This window comes from Rhinopithecus bieti, unplaced genomic scaffold (assembly GCF_001698545.2).
Source record: "Rhinopithecus bieti isolate Rb0 unplaced genomic scaffold, ASM169854v2 scaffold_9693, whole genome shotgun sequence".
Taxonomy (NCBI): domain Eukaryota; kingdom Metazoa; phylum Chordata; class Mammalia; order Primates; family Cercopithecidae; genus Rhinopithecus; species Rhinopithecus bieti.
This window is the reverse complement of record NW_016806178.1, coordinates 883,397-899,936: the sequence shown is the minus strand read 5'-3', so window position 1 is coordinate 899,936 and position 16,540 is coordinate 883,397. Positions and strand designations below refer to the sequence as shown.

General features: G+C 45.4%; 1 protein-coding gene across 1 annotated transcript in view; it reads left to right on the top strand.

The window, feature by feature from the left end:
• The first annotated feature begins 1,007 nt into the window (after positions 1–1,007).
• Positions 1,008–16,540, top strand: part of COX5A (cytochrome c oxidase subunit 5A) — an 18,387-nt gene continuing 2,854 nt past the window's right edge. The window contains exons 1-4 of the mRNA XM_017874971.1: positions 1,008–1,256; positions 9,959–10,075; positions 12,966–13,087; positions 16,369–16,491. Of these exons, the coding sequence (XP_017730460.1) occupies positions 1,157–1,256; positions 9,959–10,075; positions 12,966–13,087; positions 16,369–16,482 (453 nt within the window). The 5' untranslated portion in view covers positions 1,008–1,156 and the 3' untranslated portion in view covers positions 16,483–16,491. The remainder of the gene's footprint in view (positions 1,257–9,958; positions 10,076–12,965; positions 13,088–16,368; positions 16,492–16,540) is intronic.

Below are 16,540 nucleotides of genomic sequence, written 5' to 3'. Positions count from 1 at the left end.
TCGCGCCGCGCCACTAATATATAATACTAATATATATTAGTACATTTATATATGTACTAATAAAGTCCCTTACATACAGGCTTTTTTTTTTTTTTTTTTTTTTTTTTTTTTTTTTGAAATGGAGTTTTGAGCTTGTTGCCCAGGCTGGAGTGCAATGGTGCGATCTCAACTCACTGCAACCTCCGCCTCCTGGGTTCCAGGAATTCTCCTGCCTCAGCCTCCCAAATAGCTGGGATTATAGGCATGCGCCACCACGCCCTGCTAATTTTGCATTTTTAGTGGAGACAGGTGTTTCTCCAGTTGGTCAGACTGGTCTCGAACTCCCGACCTCAGGTGATCCGCCCGCCTTGGGCTCCCAAAGTGCTAGGATTACAGGAGTGAGCAACCGCGTCCAGCAGCATTTTTCCCTCATTCGTTGTTTTATTTTATGCCACAACGAGAAGGCGGGGCTAAGCAAAGTAGGTTTTTGTTTTGTTTGGTTTTTTGGGACGGAGTTTCGCTCTTGCTGCCCAGGCTGGACTGCAATGGCACCATCTCGGCTCACCGCGACGTCCGCTTCCTGGGTTTAAGCGATTCTCCTGACTCGGCCTCCCGAGTAGCTGGGATTACAGGCATGCGTTGCGCCACCACGCCTGGCTAATTTTGTATTTTTGGTAGAGACGGGGTTCCTCCATGTTGGCCAGGCTGGTCTTGAACTCCCTACCGCAGGTGATCCGCCCGCCTCGGCCTCCCAAAGTGCTGGGATTACAGGCGTGAGCCACCGCGCCCGACCGCAGAGTAGGTATTTTTATTATAGTTTGTTGTTATTGCTATCATTCCTATTTTGAGGTGATTAAGTGCCCTCCTGGGCCTGACTCGAAAAAGTGCACGGTTGGTTGCTCCTCCCTCGACTCCATTCGTACTTCCAGGATGGCGGCTGCAGGTCACCTGACAAGAGACAAGGCGGGACGCCGGGCTAACAGTTTGTCCTCAGCGCGCCGCCGTAGCCCGCCGGCGGCCGCACGGTGGCCCTTCCCACCCACGCGCCAGAGTCGCAGTGGGCGGGCCTACGTGCTCCGCCCGCCGTGCGCCTGTCCAGCCCACGCCAGCTCCGGAGTAACCCGCGAGCTCACACCGGCTTTTCTCTACCCTCAGCCCGCGCGTCGCCATCGCCGTCATGCTGGGCGCCGCTCTCCGCCGCTGCGCTGTGGCCGCCACCACCTGGGCCGGCCCTCGAGGCCTGCTGCACTCCGCCCGGACCCCCGGCCCCGCCGCGGGTAAGGTTCTTGCTTGCCACTCTCCGCGCCCTCGTGTCCTTGCGGTGACCTGGGCCCCCGCCGCCACTCCGGGGCGGGCTGTCGCCGGCCTAGCCCTTGCCTACAATGGTTACTGAACCCTGTGACTGCGGGCCGCCCTGGCCGCCGCTTCGAGTAGTGGAGGACCTGAGAGCGGGCCCCCGGGGCCTCCCTCCGCGCAACTTCCTAGCTCTGCCACCGCGGACAGGTCAGATGTGGACCTGCTGTGAGCGCCGAGGACGGGCCGCAGCGTTCCCCTTCGGTTCCCGGGCCATGACCCTGCCCCGGCGCCGACACTGCGGCCACCTGACCGAGAGTGGCCGCCGCCGGCCTGCAGCGCCTCGGCGAAGGTGACATTGAGCCTTCGGGCGTGCCACTCAGGGTCCGAGAACACAATATGCTTCCGTGTGGGACACAGGATTATACTTTTTAATCAGACATTTCTCGGTTAGCGTTTAGTGTGTCACCTTCAAAGCCTTTTCTGTCATTTTTAGGTACTGCTGTGCCACGTTCTCATTCTTCCACGTTTAAAATAGATCGACGTATGTGGTTGTTTCCTGATCTCCGGAAGATAGCCTGAGTTTTGATAGGGCTTATGATAAAAATATCACTCTTTTGAAAATTGAATGCCACAGACTCGGGAATACTGGGTTTTGCAAGCATAGGAACGCTTCCTGTTTTTTCCCCTTTGGAATAGAAGCCTGATTGCTGGAGTATGAGACGTGCTGCTGATTCTTATTTTCTTTCCCCTTATATGTGTGCTGGGAGATTTTGAGTCCACCACCGTAGAATAATTACAGTAATTGCACTTCGCTCTTGGTCCGTGATGATTATATAAGCAACATTTTGAAATTTAGCTCCGATGCATCCATATTATATTTTATTTTTGAACCCGCATCACTGGAAACTATGCATGCATATTTAAACATAAGAACTCAGAAAGTCATTTCAGGGTATGCCGAAGTTAATTAAAAAAAGAACTCAGCCGGGCGCGGTGGCTTATGCCTGTAATCCCAGCACTTTGGGAGGTCGAGGCGGGTGGATCACCTGAGGTCAGGAGTTCAAGACCAGCCTGGCCAACATGGAGAAACCCTGTCTCTACTAAAAATACAAAAAATTTAGCTGGGTGTGGTGGTATGCCCCTGTAATCCCAGCTACTCGGGAGGCTGAGGCACAAGAATCGCTTGAACCTGAGAGGCAGAGGTGGCAGTGAGCTGAGATCGCGCCATTGCACTCCAGCCTGGGCGACAGAGCGAGACTCCATCTCAAAAAAGAAAAAAAAGAATTCAGAAACTCAAAACTAATAAGGTTGTTGCCTTGACTAAGTGTTTTAACACTTCAGAACCTAAATAATATGTTTTGCTTCATTCATTTTACACTTTATCTTTTATCCTTTGTCATAGAACCGTAAGGCTGGAGGGTACTTTATTTTTGTTTGTTTATTTTTAAAGTAGAGACGGAATGCCCCTATGTTGAACTCCTGGGCTCAGGTGATCCTCCCACCTCAGCCTCCCAAAGTTTGGGGTTATAGGCATGAGCCACTGCAGCCAACCTAGAGTGTGCTTTAGAGATCGTGGAGACCATTTTATTGTATAGAAAAGGAAACCAAAATCCATCATGGGAAACTGAATCCTTGTTTGTTTGTTTGTTTGTTTTTGGTTTGGGTTTTTTTTTTTTTTGAGATGGAGTTTCGTTCTTATTGCCTAAGCTGGAGTGCAATAGCGCGGTCTCAGCTCAAGCGATTCTCCTGCCTCAGCCTACAGAGTAGCTGGGGTTACAGGCACCTGCCACCATGCCTGGCTAATTTTTGTGTTTTTAGTAGAGACGGGGGTTTCACCATGTTGGTCAGGCTGGTCTCGAACTCCTGACTTCAGGTGATGCGCCTGCCTCAGCCTCCCAAAGTGCTGGGATTACAGGCATGAGCCACCACACCTGGCCGAAACTGACTCCTTTTTAATGGTGGAACCATTTTTGTTTCTTATAGATAGTTATGTTTGGGCCATCCTGATGTTTGTTCAGATTTTGTGTTTTGCTAAAGTAACAATACAATTTACATTTTTGACCCAGGCACGGTGGCTCATGCCTGTAATCCCAGAACTTTGGGAGGTTGTGGTGGGTGGATCACCTGAGGTCAGGAGTTCGAGACCAGCCTGAACATGGTGAAACCCAGTCTCTACTAAAAATCCAAAAATTAGCCAGGTGTGGTTGCATGCACCTGTGGTCCCAGCTACTTGGGAGGCTAAGGCAGGAGAATTGCTTGAACCCGGGAGGCAGAGGTTGCAGTGAGCTGAGATTGCGCCACTGCACTCTAGTCTGGGCAACAGACTGAGACTCCATCTCAAAAAAAAAATTTTTTTTTTAATTAATTTTTTTTTTTTTCTGGAGATAGTTTCACTGTGTTGCCTAGGCTGGAGTGCAGTGGCACCATCACAGCTCACTGCAGCCTTGACCTCCTGGGACTTAACTGATCCTCCTGCCTCTGTCTCCCAAGTCACTGGGACCACAAGGGTGCCCCACCAGTTTTATTTTTCATATTTTTCATAGAAACAGTATCTCCCTATGTTGCCCAGGCTGGTCTGGGAACTCCTGGGCTCAGGAGTGCCTCTGGCTTCCCAAAGTGCTGGGATTACGTTTTTTTTGTTTTGTTTTGTTTTGTTTTGTTTTGTTTTGAGACAGAGTCTCACTCTGTCATGCAGGCTGCAGTGCAGTTGGCACAGCTCACTGCAGCCTTGACCTCCTGGGCTCAAGTCATCCTTCCACCTCAGCCTCCCAAAGTGCTGGGATTATAAGCGAGAGCCACTGTGCCTGGCCTCAATAACTCGTTAATGTGCCCTCATTCCTAGAGTTACCACCACCAAAATGTTCATTCTTTGGGCCTGTCTGGGTTGATGATGTATTAAATGGAAAACTATCCTATTTAACTAAATTTAAACCTGAAGGATTAATGAGCCCTTTTATTTTTATATATATTAGCCTTTTTTGTTTTAAATGGAGTGCTTAACTGAATGCCAAAAGCAGTGTTAGAAATAGCTTTTGAGAATGAAGTCCTAAAATGTCCTCATTTTCACAGCTGCTTCTTTTTTCTCTTTGAAACTTTCAGGTTACGTAAAAGCTCTGAGTAATTGTTTTCCAAAATAATTTGCCTTACAAGCTTCAATACTAGGTGGAGATGCTGTTCTTAAGTGGTGTGGGGTGTGTGGGGCAGAGAATGCTAGTATAGTTTACCTAAAAAAATGTTAAGCACGTGGAGGATGTGTACATAGCTAATAGAATAGATCCTGCTCTCCCCATGACTGGATTTAACAATGTAATTTAAATCGTGTGGGGAGAGTCTGTTTTAGCCCTTCAGAAAGAGATGTATGAGTTTTTAAATTTTTATTTATTTTAATTTGTTTGATATAGAGTATTGCTCTATCACTTAGGCTGGAGTAGAGTGGTGCAGTCATAGCTCATTGCAGCCTTGTTGCCGTGGGCTCAAGGTATCCTCCTGCCTCAGCCTCCTGAGTAGGTGGGACCACCAAACCCTGCTAATTTTTTAAGTTTTTTGTAGAGAGTGGGGTCTCTGTTGCCCAAGCTGGTCTCTCAGTTCTGGCATCAAGCAATCCTGCCTTGGCCTCTCAAAGTTTTGGGATTACAGGCGTGAGCCACCATGCCTGGTCTGTTTTATAAAAAAGACTTTTTGTAATAGAACCAGTTTGTAATTTGGCTTCCAGAAGACATGTGATCAAATCCTTGAAGGTGGTGATCTCCTTGATTTGGAGTTGCTGTTGCTAGTCGTCTTATTCACAGTTAGGAAACAAAGAATTGCACTCATGTAGTCAAATCTATGCCCAGCAGTGAACAAAAGGAATTGAGCTTATCATGAAGCAGTGTTTTGGATAGGACAGGTAATTACCTCTGGGGAAGAAGTACATAGATCTTTTATTGGGTAAATACTTAGGAGTGGAATTACTGTTATATGGTAGGTTTGTGTTTAACTTGGTAAGAAACTGCTTAAACAGTCTTCCAAAGTGATTATATCATTTTATACTTGCATTTTAAGTATTCAGTTAAGGCTAGCTTTAGCTTTTGAAAAAGGTAGCTCATAAATTTTTTTTTGAGACAGGGTCTCACTCTGTCACCCAGGCTACTGCCGCTGCGTCTGGCCCTAAGTTCTTGATAGTAGTGTGTTAGACAGTTGTTCTAATCTATGTTTGTGTGTGTGTATATATATATATTTATTTTTATTTATTTATTTATTTTGAGACGGAGTCTCGCTCTGTCGCCTGGGCTGGAGTGCAGTGGCGCGATCTCGGCTCACTGCAACCTCCGCCTCCCAGGCTCACGCCATTCTCCTGCCTCAGCCTCCCGAGCAGCTGGGACTATAGGCGCCCGCCACTGCGCCCGGCTAATTTTTTTGTATTTTTATTAGAGACGGGGTTTCACCGTGTTTGCCAGGATGGTCTCGACCTCCTGACCTCGTGATCCACCCGCCTCGATCTCCCAAAGTGCTGGGATTACAGGCGTGAGCCACCGCGCCCGGCCTGTTTTTTTTTTTTTTTTTTTTTTTGAGACGGAATCTTGCTCTGTCGTCCAGGCTAGAGTGCAGTGGCACGATCTTGGCTCACTGCAACCTCCCTGGGTTCAAGCTGTTCTCCTCCTTCAGCCTCCCAAGTAGCTGAGACTACAGGGGTATGCCACCACACCTTGCTAATTTTTTGTATTTTACTAGAGACAAGGTTTCACCATGTTGGCCCAACTGGTCTTGAACTCCTGGCCTCAAGAGATCCGCCTGCCTCAGCCTCCCAAAGTGCTGGGATTACAGGTGTGAGCCACCGCACCTGGCTTTATTTTCTGATATATTAAATTTGAATATTAGTCTTGTGAGACTTATTCAATATCCATGTAGTTTTGATTAAATGTTCACACTTACCAGATATATTTAGGTTTGGAGATCCATTTTTGTTGTAGAAATTAAGGCCGGGCACGGTGGCTCATGCCTGTAATCCCAGCACTTTGGGAGGCCGAGGCAGGCAGATCATGAGGTCAAGAGTTCGAGACCAGGCTGACCAACATGGTGAAACCTCGTCTCTACTAAAGATACAAAAAATTATCCTGACGTGGTGGCGCACGCCTATAATCCCAGCTACTCGGGAGGCTAAGGCAGGAGAATCACTTGAACCTGGAGGTGGAGGTTGCAGTGAGCCAAAATTGTGCCATTGCACTCCAGCCTGGGCAACAGGGTGAGACTGTCTCAAAAAAAAAAAAAGGAAACGTGTTCACTTCTACTCCATTTATGTACATGTTCCACTTCATTCTGGGCTTGGATTATGTAGGTGATTTAGGTCTCTGGGAAGATCTTTTCTGCTTTGGTTTTTTTCCTACTCTTCCTGCTGCCCGTTACTGCATTAAAGATATGTAGGATATCACTAACATTTAAATTTCAGAGTGTTCTTAGAACAACAATGTTGAGAGGTTTCTGGGTAAAGTTTTAAAAATACATATATATATATATGTATATATATGTTAAGGCTGGGCACGGTAGCTCACGCCTGTAATTCTGTACTTTGGGAGGCCGGAGTGGTAGGATTGCTTGAGGATAGGAGTTCAAGACCAGCCTGGGCAACATATCAAGACCCCATTTCTAAAAGTAAATAAATAAAATACGTTAAGTCTTAAACAACTAGAAGTTACACCACACTTATCTAAAACAGATAGTAGGAAATGTGATTTGAGATAGGTTTCATTTCTTTAAGTTATGATATCTATAAATAGACAACAAAGACATTTTTAGATAAGGATTAGTTTATAGCTACCATTTGTTTTAATACTTACCGGTGCATAGTGTTAACCTACTTGTTTTCACATTTAATCTTTATAATCTGCTAAGGGGGGTAGTGTCCCCATTTTACAGATAAGGAAAATGAAACTTAAGTTAATTTTCCAGGGCCAAACAGTGAGAGCAAAGAGCCTAGAGGTATCCGAGCACTAGGCTGTGCTGCATCCAATACCCCAAGATAAAATTTTCTGCCTCCTCCTATCCCCCTACCTGTTGCAGAGGCTGTTCAGAAGGAATTCAGATTTCCAAACTCACTTCAGTGTCCATTTGACAAGAGGAAAGAAAAAATGGGGCCGGGTGCAGTGGCTCACGTCTGTAATCCCAGCATTTTGGGAGGCTGAGGTGGGCAGATCACTGGAGGTCAGGAGTTCGAGACCAGCCTGGGCAACGTGGTCAAATCCTGTCTCTACTCAAAATACAAAAATTAGCCAGGCGTGGTGGCACACACCTGTAGTCTTAGCTACTCAGAAGGCTGAGGCAGGAGAATAACCTGAATCCAGGAGGCAGAGGTTGCAGTGAACTGAGATTGTTCCACTGCATTTCAGCCTGGGTTACAGAGAGAGACTCTCGATCTCCAAAAAAAAAAAAAAAAGGAAATGATTTTCATACCATACTGTAAAGGATGTATTGATTGGGAGGCTCTACTAGCCTTCAGAATGCTGCAGGCAAAAAAACACATGAAAATAGTTGTGTATCCTGTTTTCTTGACAATGTTACGTTTAAAATATCATTTCTCTTTTTCTTTGAGACGGAGTCTTGCTGTGTCGCCCAGGCTGAAGTACAATGGCGTGATCTCAGCTCACCTCAACCTCTGCCTCCCGGGTTCGAGCGATTCTCCTGCCTCAGTCTCCCGCATAGCTGAGATTACAGGCGCCCATCATCACGCCCAGCTAATTTTTGTATTTTTAGTAAAGACGGGGTTTCACCATGTTGATCAGGCTGGTCACAAACTCCTGACCTCTGGTGATCTACCCGTCTCAGCCTCCCAAAGTGCTGGGATTACAGGTGTGAGCCACTGCGCCCAGCCCAAAATACCATTCCTTATAAAACAGTATTATTTTGCATTAGGTGTAGATTAGAGTGTATGTTCCCTTAGGGGATTTATCAGAATCTTTAGGGAAGGGGCTGTAGTTTGATAAAGCAATTTGTATGTGTAATTTGTCAGGATGTGTAATTTATTTTGGAATATAATAACATGGGATTTTTTTTTTGTAATGTGTCAATGAAGTATATACGTTTGTTTAAGAACTTGAATGGGGCCAGGGCTGGTGGCTCACACCTGTAATCTCAGCACTTTGGGAGGCAAGGATGGAAGGAATGCTTGAGCCCAAAGAGTTTGAGGCTGCAGTGAGCTGTGATTGCACCACTGCACTCCAGCCTGGGCAACAACAGAGCGAGAGCCTGTCTCAAAAAAAAAGAACTTGAATGGACATTAGCATTATTCTTAGTTTTTTGTTGTTGTTGCTTTTGTGTTTTGTTTTGTTTTGTTTTTGTTTTTGTCTTGCTCTGTCACACAGACTGGAGTGCAGTGGCACGATCTTGGCTCACTGCAACCTCTGCTTTCTGGGTTCAAGCGATTCTCCTTCCTTAGCCTCCTGAGTAGCTGGGACTACAGGCATGTGCCACCACGCCCGGCTAATTTTTTTGTATTTTTAGTAGAGATGGAGTTTCACCGTGTTAGCCAGGATGATCTTAATCTCCTGACCGTGAGGCAGAGTCTCGCTCTGTCACCAGGCTGGAGAGCAGTGGCGCGATCTCGGCTCACTGAACCTATGCCTCCCGAGTTCAAGCAATTCCCCTGCTTCAGCCTACTGAGTTGCTGGAACTGCAGGCATGTGCCACCACACCCAGCTAATGTTTGCACTTTTAATAGAGATGGGGTTTCACCATGTTGGCCAGGATGGTCTTGATCTCTTGACCTCGTGATCCGCCTGCCTCGGCCTCCCAAAGTGCTGGGATTACAGGTGTGAGCCACTGTGCCCAGCCTATTCTTAGTTTTTTGTTTGTTTGTTTGTTTTTTTGAGACAGAGTCTCGCCCTGTCGCCCAGGCTGGAGTGCAGTGATGCAATCTCGGCTCACTGCAACCTTTGCCTCCCAGGTTCACGCCATTCTCCTGCCTCAGCCTCCCGAGTAGCTGGGACTACAGGCGCCCGCCACCATGTCCGGCTGATTTTTTGTATTTTTAATAGAGACGGGATTTCACCACGTTAGCCAGGATGGTCCCAAACTCCTGACCTCAGGATCCGCCCACCTCAGCCTCCCAAAGTGCTGGGATTACAGGCGTGAGCCACCGCGCCCGGCCCTATTAGTTTTTAGAGGTGGGATGTCGCTGAGTTGCCCAGGCTGGAATGCAATAGCTATTTTCTCAGGTGCTGTCATATTGTTAGCACCCTACAACATTGAACTCCTGGGCTTGGGCAGTCTTCCTGCCTCAGCCTCTGAGTAGCTGGGACTACAGATGTGTGCCCCACTATGCCCACCTGGGACATTTTTACTTAGGAATTAATACTCTGGTTATGTGTAAAAATTCAAACAATATGGAAGTATATAAATTAGTTTTTACCTCTCACAGATAATCACTGTTAATTTAAAATCAGAGGGAACCACTGTTAATAATTTCAAGCTAGTATTATACATTAGGGAGAAAAGTATAAACATGCCTATGTAATACTTTTTGTTCTACTTGGTTTTATTTGCTTAATTTTAAAGATATCTTTCTATATCAATGTATAAGATGTATTTCCTTTGACCTGTTGAATATTTTTTCTGCCACAACATATATAGTCGACTCAAAATTTAATGCATTAAACAAGATATATCAAGTACTGTTTGTGTACATTGAAGTTATGGTTCTTTCACATTGTAGCTATCCAGTCAGTTCGCTGCTATTCTCATGGGTCACATGAGACAGATGAGGAGTTTGATGCTCGCTGGGTAACATACTTCAACAAGCCAGATATAGATGCCTGGGAATTGCGTAAAGGTAATTGGAACATAGACATATTTGTCTATTTCTGTGTGTAAATATGAACTGCTTCTGCCCCTTTATTGAGAACAACTGTTTTGAAAACATGCGTCATTTAAACTGGTTGCTCCATGCAACTTTCAGTTAGGAAAGTTTATGGCTACCTACAAAGCAGGATTTTAAGGCAGGCACTATTGACATTTTGGGCCAGATAATTCTTTGTTACAGGAGACTGTCCTTTACACTGTAGGATGTTTAGCATCACCTTTGGCCTCTACCTGCTAGAAGCCAGTACGCACACACTCATACCATGTGACCACCAAAAATGTCTCTAGACATTACCCAGTGTCTCCCGAAAACCACTGCTATAACAATAAGGCTAGGTGAGCAAAAGTAACAGTTTTGTACATTTCAAAGAATTTATACAGGCCGGGCGCGGTGGCTCACGCCTGTAATCCCAGCACTTTGGGAGGCCGAGGCAGGCGGATCACAAGGTCAGGAGATTGAGACCATCCTGGCTAACACGGTGAAACCACGTCTCTACTAAAAGTACAAAACAATTAGCCGGGCGTGGTGGCGGGCGCCTGTAGTCCCAGCTATTTGGGAGGCTGAGGCAGGAGAATGGTGTGAACCCAGGAGGCAGCGCTTGCGGTGAGCCGAGATCGTGCCACTGCACTCCAGCCTGGGCCACAGAGTGAGACTCCGTCTCAAAAAAAAAAAAAAAGAGATTAGGCCGGGTGCGGTGGCTCAAACCTGTAATCCCAGCACTTTGGGAGGCCGAGACGGGCAGATCACGAGGTCAGGAGATCAAGACCATCCTGGCTAACACAGTGAAACCCCGTCTCTACTAAAAAGATACAAAAAACTAGCAGGGCGTGGTAGTGGGCACCTGTAGTCCCAGCTACTCGGGAGGCTGAGGCAGGAGAATGGCGTAAACCCGGGAGGCGGAGCTTGCAGTGACTGAGATCCGGCCACTGCACTCCACTGAGAGACAGAGCGAGACTCCGTCTCAAAAAAAAAAAGAATTTACACAAAGCAGTCATTTGATTCCCTTCCCCTTTGGATGATGGTTTAGGTTTTTTATTATTTTTGCATTGTTTTGCCCTGAATAAGTATCTAAGTAAGTTAGAACTTGTCTTTCCTCAATTTGCAGATGCACACTTAACATGAGTAAATAGTATTAAGTGTAGGGTAATTTATCTCAGACCAAAAATTCAATCTCAATGACTGCATCATATTCACTGGTATCCTTTGTTTAAATATTTTAAAGTAATAAAAGCAAGAAACCTAAATGCTTTAAACTTCTCTGCAGAAATGTAATGATTCCCTTTTGCTACAACCAGTAGAATTCTTACTGAACAATCTGGAGTAGAAGTAATAAAAAGAACAATTATGTTTTCCCATTAAAAGAATCTTAAATTTTATGATGTGTCATTTTGTGCAGATCTGAAAGTAATCATGCCCAATCATTTTCTGGTTGAATGTTTATGAGTCTGTGTACTAATGTTTCTCTATAATATCTCCTTAATGTCCTCATTTAGGCTTCGTTAACTCTCCTTACTCATTTATCTGCCTGTTTTTAGGCTATTTTCCAGTTGAATCTCTTTTATTTTGGTTTTTTGTTTGTTTGTTTTGTGTGAGACTGAGTTTCTCTTATTGCCCAGGCTAGAGTGCAATGGCGCGATCTCAGCTCACTACAACCTCCACCTCCCGGGTTCAAGTGATTCTCCTGCCTCAGCCTCTCGAGTAGCTGGGATTACAGGCATGCACCACCATGCCCGGCTAATTCTGTATCTTTCCGAGAGATGGGTTTCTCCACGTTGGCCAGGCTGGTCTTGAACTCCTGACCTCAGGTGATCTGCCCACCTCAGCCTCCCAAAGTGCTGGGATTATAGGTGTGAGCTACTGGGTCCAGCCTTGAATCTCTTTTAAAGCATCCAAAGCATGTTCATTGTAGTAAGAGCTAAAGATAGGAGGGCCGGGTGGGGTGACTTACGCCTGTAATCCCAGCACTTTGGGAGGCCAGCGCGGGTGGATCACGAGGTCAGGAGTTCAAGACCAGCTGGGTCAAGATGCTGAAACCCCATCTCTACTAAAAATATGAAAATTAACTGGGCATGGTGGCACCTGCCTGTAATCCCAGCTACTTGGTAGGCTGAGGCAGGATAATCGCTTGAACCCGGGTGGCAGAGGTTGCAGTGAGCTGAGGTGGAGCCACTGAACTCCATCCTGGGCGAAAGAGCAAGACTCCATCTCCAGAAAGAAAGTTAGGAGTTGAAAATGACTCTCTTGTTTGAAAAGAAACCAGCTAATTATTATGAAAATAGTGTTTGCATTTAAGAAAACTCAGGGTTTTTTATGGCCAGGAGCTGTGGCTCACACCTGTAATCGCAGCATTTTGGGAGGCCAAGGCAGGCAGATCACCTGAGGTCAGGAGTTTGAGACCAGCCTGACCAACATGGAGAAACGCCTGTTCTATTAAAAATACAAAAATTAGCTGGGGGTGGTGGCACACACCTGTAATCCCAGCTACTCAAGAGGCTGAGAAAGGAGAATCGCTTGAACCCGGGAGGCGGAGGTTGTGGTGAACTGAGATCACACCATCACACTCCAGCCTGGGCAACAAAAGCAAAACTCGGTCTCAAAGAAGGAAAAAAAACTCAGGGTTTTTTCCTTCAATCTGCGTGCTGTTGCATAGTTCTTTCTTTCCACTAATTCATTTAGGGAGATCCACTGTGATCTTACTGTCTAGAATTTGTTAAAGGTAGATTTCTCTCATTTTATAGATAAGAGAATGGAGACCCAGACAGATAAGATCATATGTCAGTGATTCAGTAAAAATGTAAATAGCTCATAGTTTAAGTGAGGCTCTTTGAGGTTGACATGGCCCTTCTTTTTAATTTTGCAGGGATAAACACACTTATTACCTATGATCTGGTTCCAGAGCCCAAAATCATTGATGCTGCTTTGCGGGCATGCAGACGGTTAAATGATTTTGCTAGTACAGTTCGTATCCTAGAGGCTGTTAAGGTCAGTGAAATAATAATGCTAAAATTGTTCTGTAAATGAGTGGGCTTTTGCTGAGGTATCAGCATATTCTGTATTTTTGAATTTGTTAAAATGCCTAAAATGAGTCTTTATATAACTAGAAGGAATGTACATTGCAGTTAAAATCTTTCTAGAGGCTGGCAGCATTTATTCAAGGCCTTACAAATTGTACATGACACACTTTTGTTCAGCAATTCCATTTAAGAATTTATCTTTTTTCTTTTCTCTCTCTTTTTTTTTCTTTTTTTTTAAGAATTTATCTTGGCCGTGTGTGGTGGTTCACACCTGTAATCCCAGTACTTTGCGAGGCCAAGGCAGGAGAATCACTTGAACCCGGGAGGCGGAGGTAGCAGTGAGCTGAGATCGCGCCGTTGCACTCCAGCCTGGGCAACGAGAGAAACTCTGTCTCTTAAAAAAATAAGAATTTATCAAGAAACAATTAAGGGTATATAAAGATTTAACTACCAAGTGTATTCATCTTCTTGCTATTTGTCATACGAAATGTTAGGAATTCTTAAGAGGTAACTTCCCAGAACTGGTTATACTACACAACTATTGATACTGTAGAAATATGTTTGACTTTAAACATATTTGCGTCAGCTGGTCGTGGTGGCTCACGCCTGTAATCCCAGCAATTTTGGGAGACGGAGGTGGGTGGATCCCCTGAGGTCAGGAGTTCGAGACCAGCCTGACCAACATGGAGAAACCTCATCTCTACTGAAAATAAAAAATTAGCCAGGCGTGGTGGTAAATGCCTGTAATCCCAGCAACTCGGGAGGCTGAGGAAGGAGAATTGCTTGAACTCAGGAGGCAGAGGTTACAGTGAGCCCAGATGGCACCATTGCACTCCAGCCTGGGCAACAAGAGAGAAAAACTCCATCTCGGCCGGGCGCAGTGACTCATGCCTGTAATCCCAGCACTTTGGGAGGCCGAGGTGGGCAGATCACGAGGTCAGGAGATCGAGACCATCCTGACCAACATGGTGAAACCCCTTCTTTACAAAAAGAAATACAAAAAATCAGCTAGGCATGGTGGCAGGCACCTGTAGTCCCAGCTACTCAGGAGGCTGAGGCAGGAGAATGGCATGAACCCAGGAAGCGGAGCTTGCAGAGATTGTGCCACTGCACTCCAGCCTGGGCGACAGAGCAAGACTCTTGTCTCAAAAAAAAAAAAACAAGAGAAACTCCATCTCAAAAAAACGTATATACATTATATGAAAACATAGGAAGATATGTACTAATTTTCCTCCCTCTTATTTGGTTATAATTTCTGAGTTTATTTATTTATTTTTTTGAGATGGAGTCTTGCTCTGTTGCCCGGTCTGGAGTGTAGTGGCGCACTCTCAGCTCACTGTCACGTCTGTCTCCTGGGTTCAAGTGATTCTTCTGCCTCAACCTCCCGAGTAGGTGGGATTACAGGCACCCGCCACCACGCCCAGCTAGTTTTTTTATTTTTTAATAGAGACGGGGTTTCACCAGGTTGGTCAGGCTGATCTTGAACTCCTGACCTCAGGTGATCCACCCACCTCGGCCTCCCAAAGTGCTGGGATTACAGGCGTGAGCCACACTGCCTGGCTGAGTTTTTTTGTAATAAATACATTGCATTTTAAAAAATACAATTAAGGAGCCCTAGAGTTTTTTGAAGGCAGAAGAAGAGCAACTTGGCACTTTTTTTTGTTTTTTTGAGACGGAGTTTCACTCTTGTTGCCCAGGCTGGAGTGCAATGGCATGATCTTGGCTCTCTGCAACCACCACCTACCGAGTTCAAGCGATTCTCCTGCCTCAGCCTCCCGTGTACCTGGGATTACAGACAAGTTTTACCATGCGTGGCTTATTTTGTATTTTTAAGGGACGGGGTTTCTCCATGTTGGTCAGGCTGGTCTCAAACTCCCAACCTCAGCTGATCCGCCCACATCGGCCTCCCAAAGTGCTGGGATTACAGGCATGAGCCACCACGCACGGCTGACACTTTCTTAGTTCTTTTGACTTTTTATTCATTCCTGAGGAATCTTGTGACAGCACAGGTGTAACTATATATTACAGTGAAAAGTCTCCAGCCCTGGACATATGTATTCTCAAAGTACAGCTCTCCATGAAAAGATACTATGGTCTGTTAAAAAGAAACTCAAGGTCTGTTAACGGCGAAAGTGTGACATTACTTTATCTATAATGGGTAAGATAATTAAGGGCTCTGTAGGCTATCAATCCATTCAACACTGGTAGTTAATTCAGTTAGGGTCTCAAATTGGAGGCAAATGAAAAAACTTTTCCCGTGTTAACTTAATTATTTGTGTTGCCTGCTGGGCATGTCTAATTGCCTTCACAAAATTCTGTCATCACTATCTTCTTTTTCAGTAATTCTAGACTTTAAGATGTTTTTTCTGGATTTAGTCCAATTGCAGTTATTCTCAAGGTATCTCAAAAACTTACCTTGAACAGTACATATATAAGTTGCCCTCTTTATTTTTATTTATTTATTTATTTATTTTATTTTATTTTTTATTTTTTTGAGACGAAGTCTTGCTCTGTCACCCAGGCTGGAGTGCAGTGCCACGATCTCAGCTCACTCCAACCTCTGCCTCCCTGGTTCAAGCAATCCCAAGTAGCTGGGATTACAGGGGCATGCCACCACAACCGGCAAATTTTTGTATTTTTAGTAGAGACAGGGTTTCACCATGTTGGTCAGGATGGTCTCAAACTCCTGACCTTGTGATCTGCCTGTGTCAGCCTCCCAAAGTGCTGGAATTACAGGCATGAGCCACAGCACCCAGCAAGTTCCCCTATTTATTGAACAAATGTGTTAACTTAAAAGTAGATGATCTGTTTTTTTTTTTTTTTTTTTTTTTTTTTTGAGACAGTCTTGTTCTGTCACCCAGCCTGGAGTGCAGTGGCGTGATCTTGACCCACTGCAACCTCTACCTCCCAGGTTCAAGCCGATTCTCCTGCCTCAGCCTCCCGAGTAGCTGAGGTTACAGGCATGTGCCACTACACCTGGCTGATTTTTGTAATTTTAGTAGAGATGGGGTTTCACCATGTTGGCCAGACTGGTCTCAAACTCCTGACCTCAAGTGGTCCACCTGCCTCAGCCTCCCAAAGTGCTGGGATTATAGGCATGAGCCACTGCACCCAGCTGATGACCTGTATTATTAATTCTGCCCTGCTTGCCTCTGCTTATGTAATTAAAAGCATTTTTTAAGTTCATTTCATGAATTAATAGACATGGCTTTTGAGAGAGTTAAATGTGAATATTCTTTTTGCCATCAGGACAAAGCAGGACCTCATAAGGAAATCTACCCCTATGTCATCCAGGAACTTAGACCAACTTTAAATGAACTGGGAATCTCCACTCCGGAGGAACTGGGCCTTGACAAAGTGTAAACCCCATGGGTAAGCGAGAAACCACTGAAGAAGGCAGGAAAACAATCCAGAGAGGTGT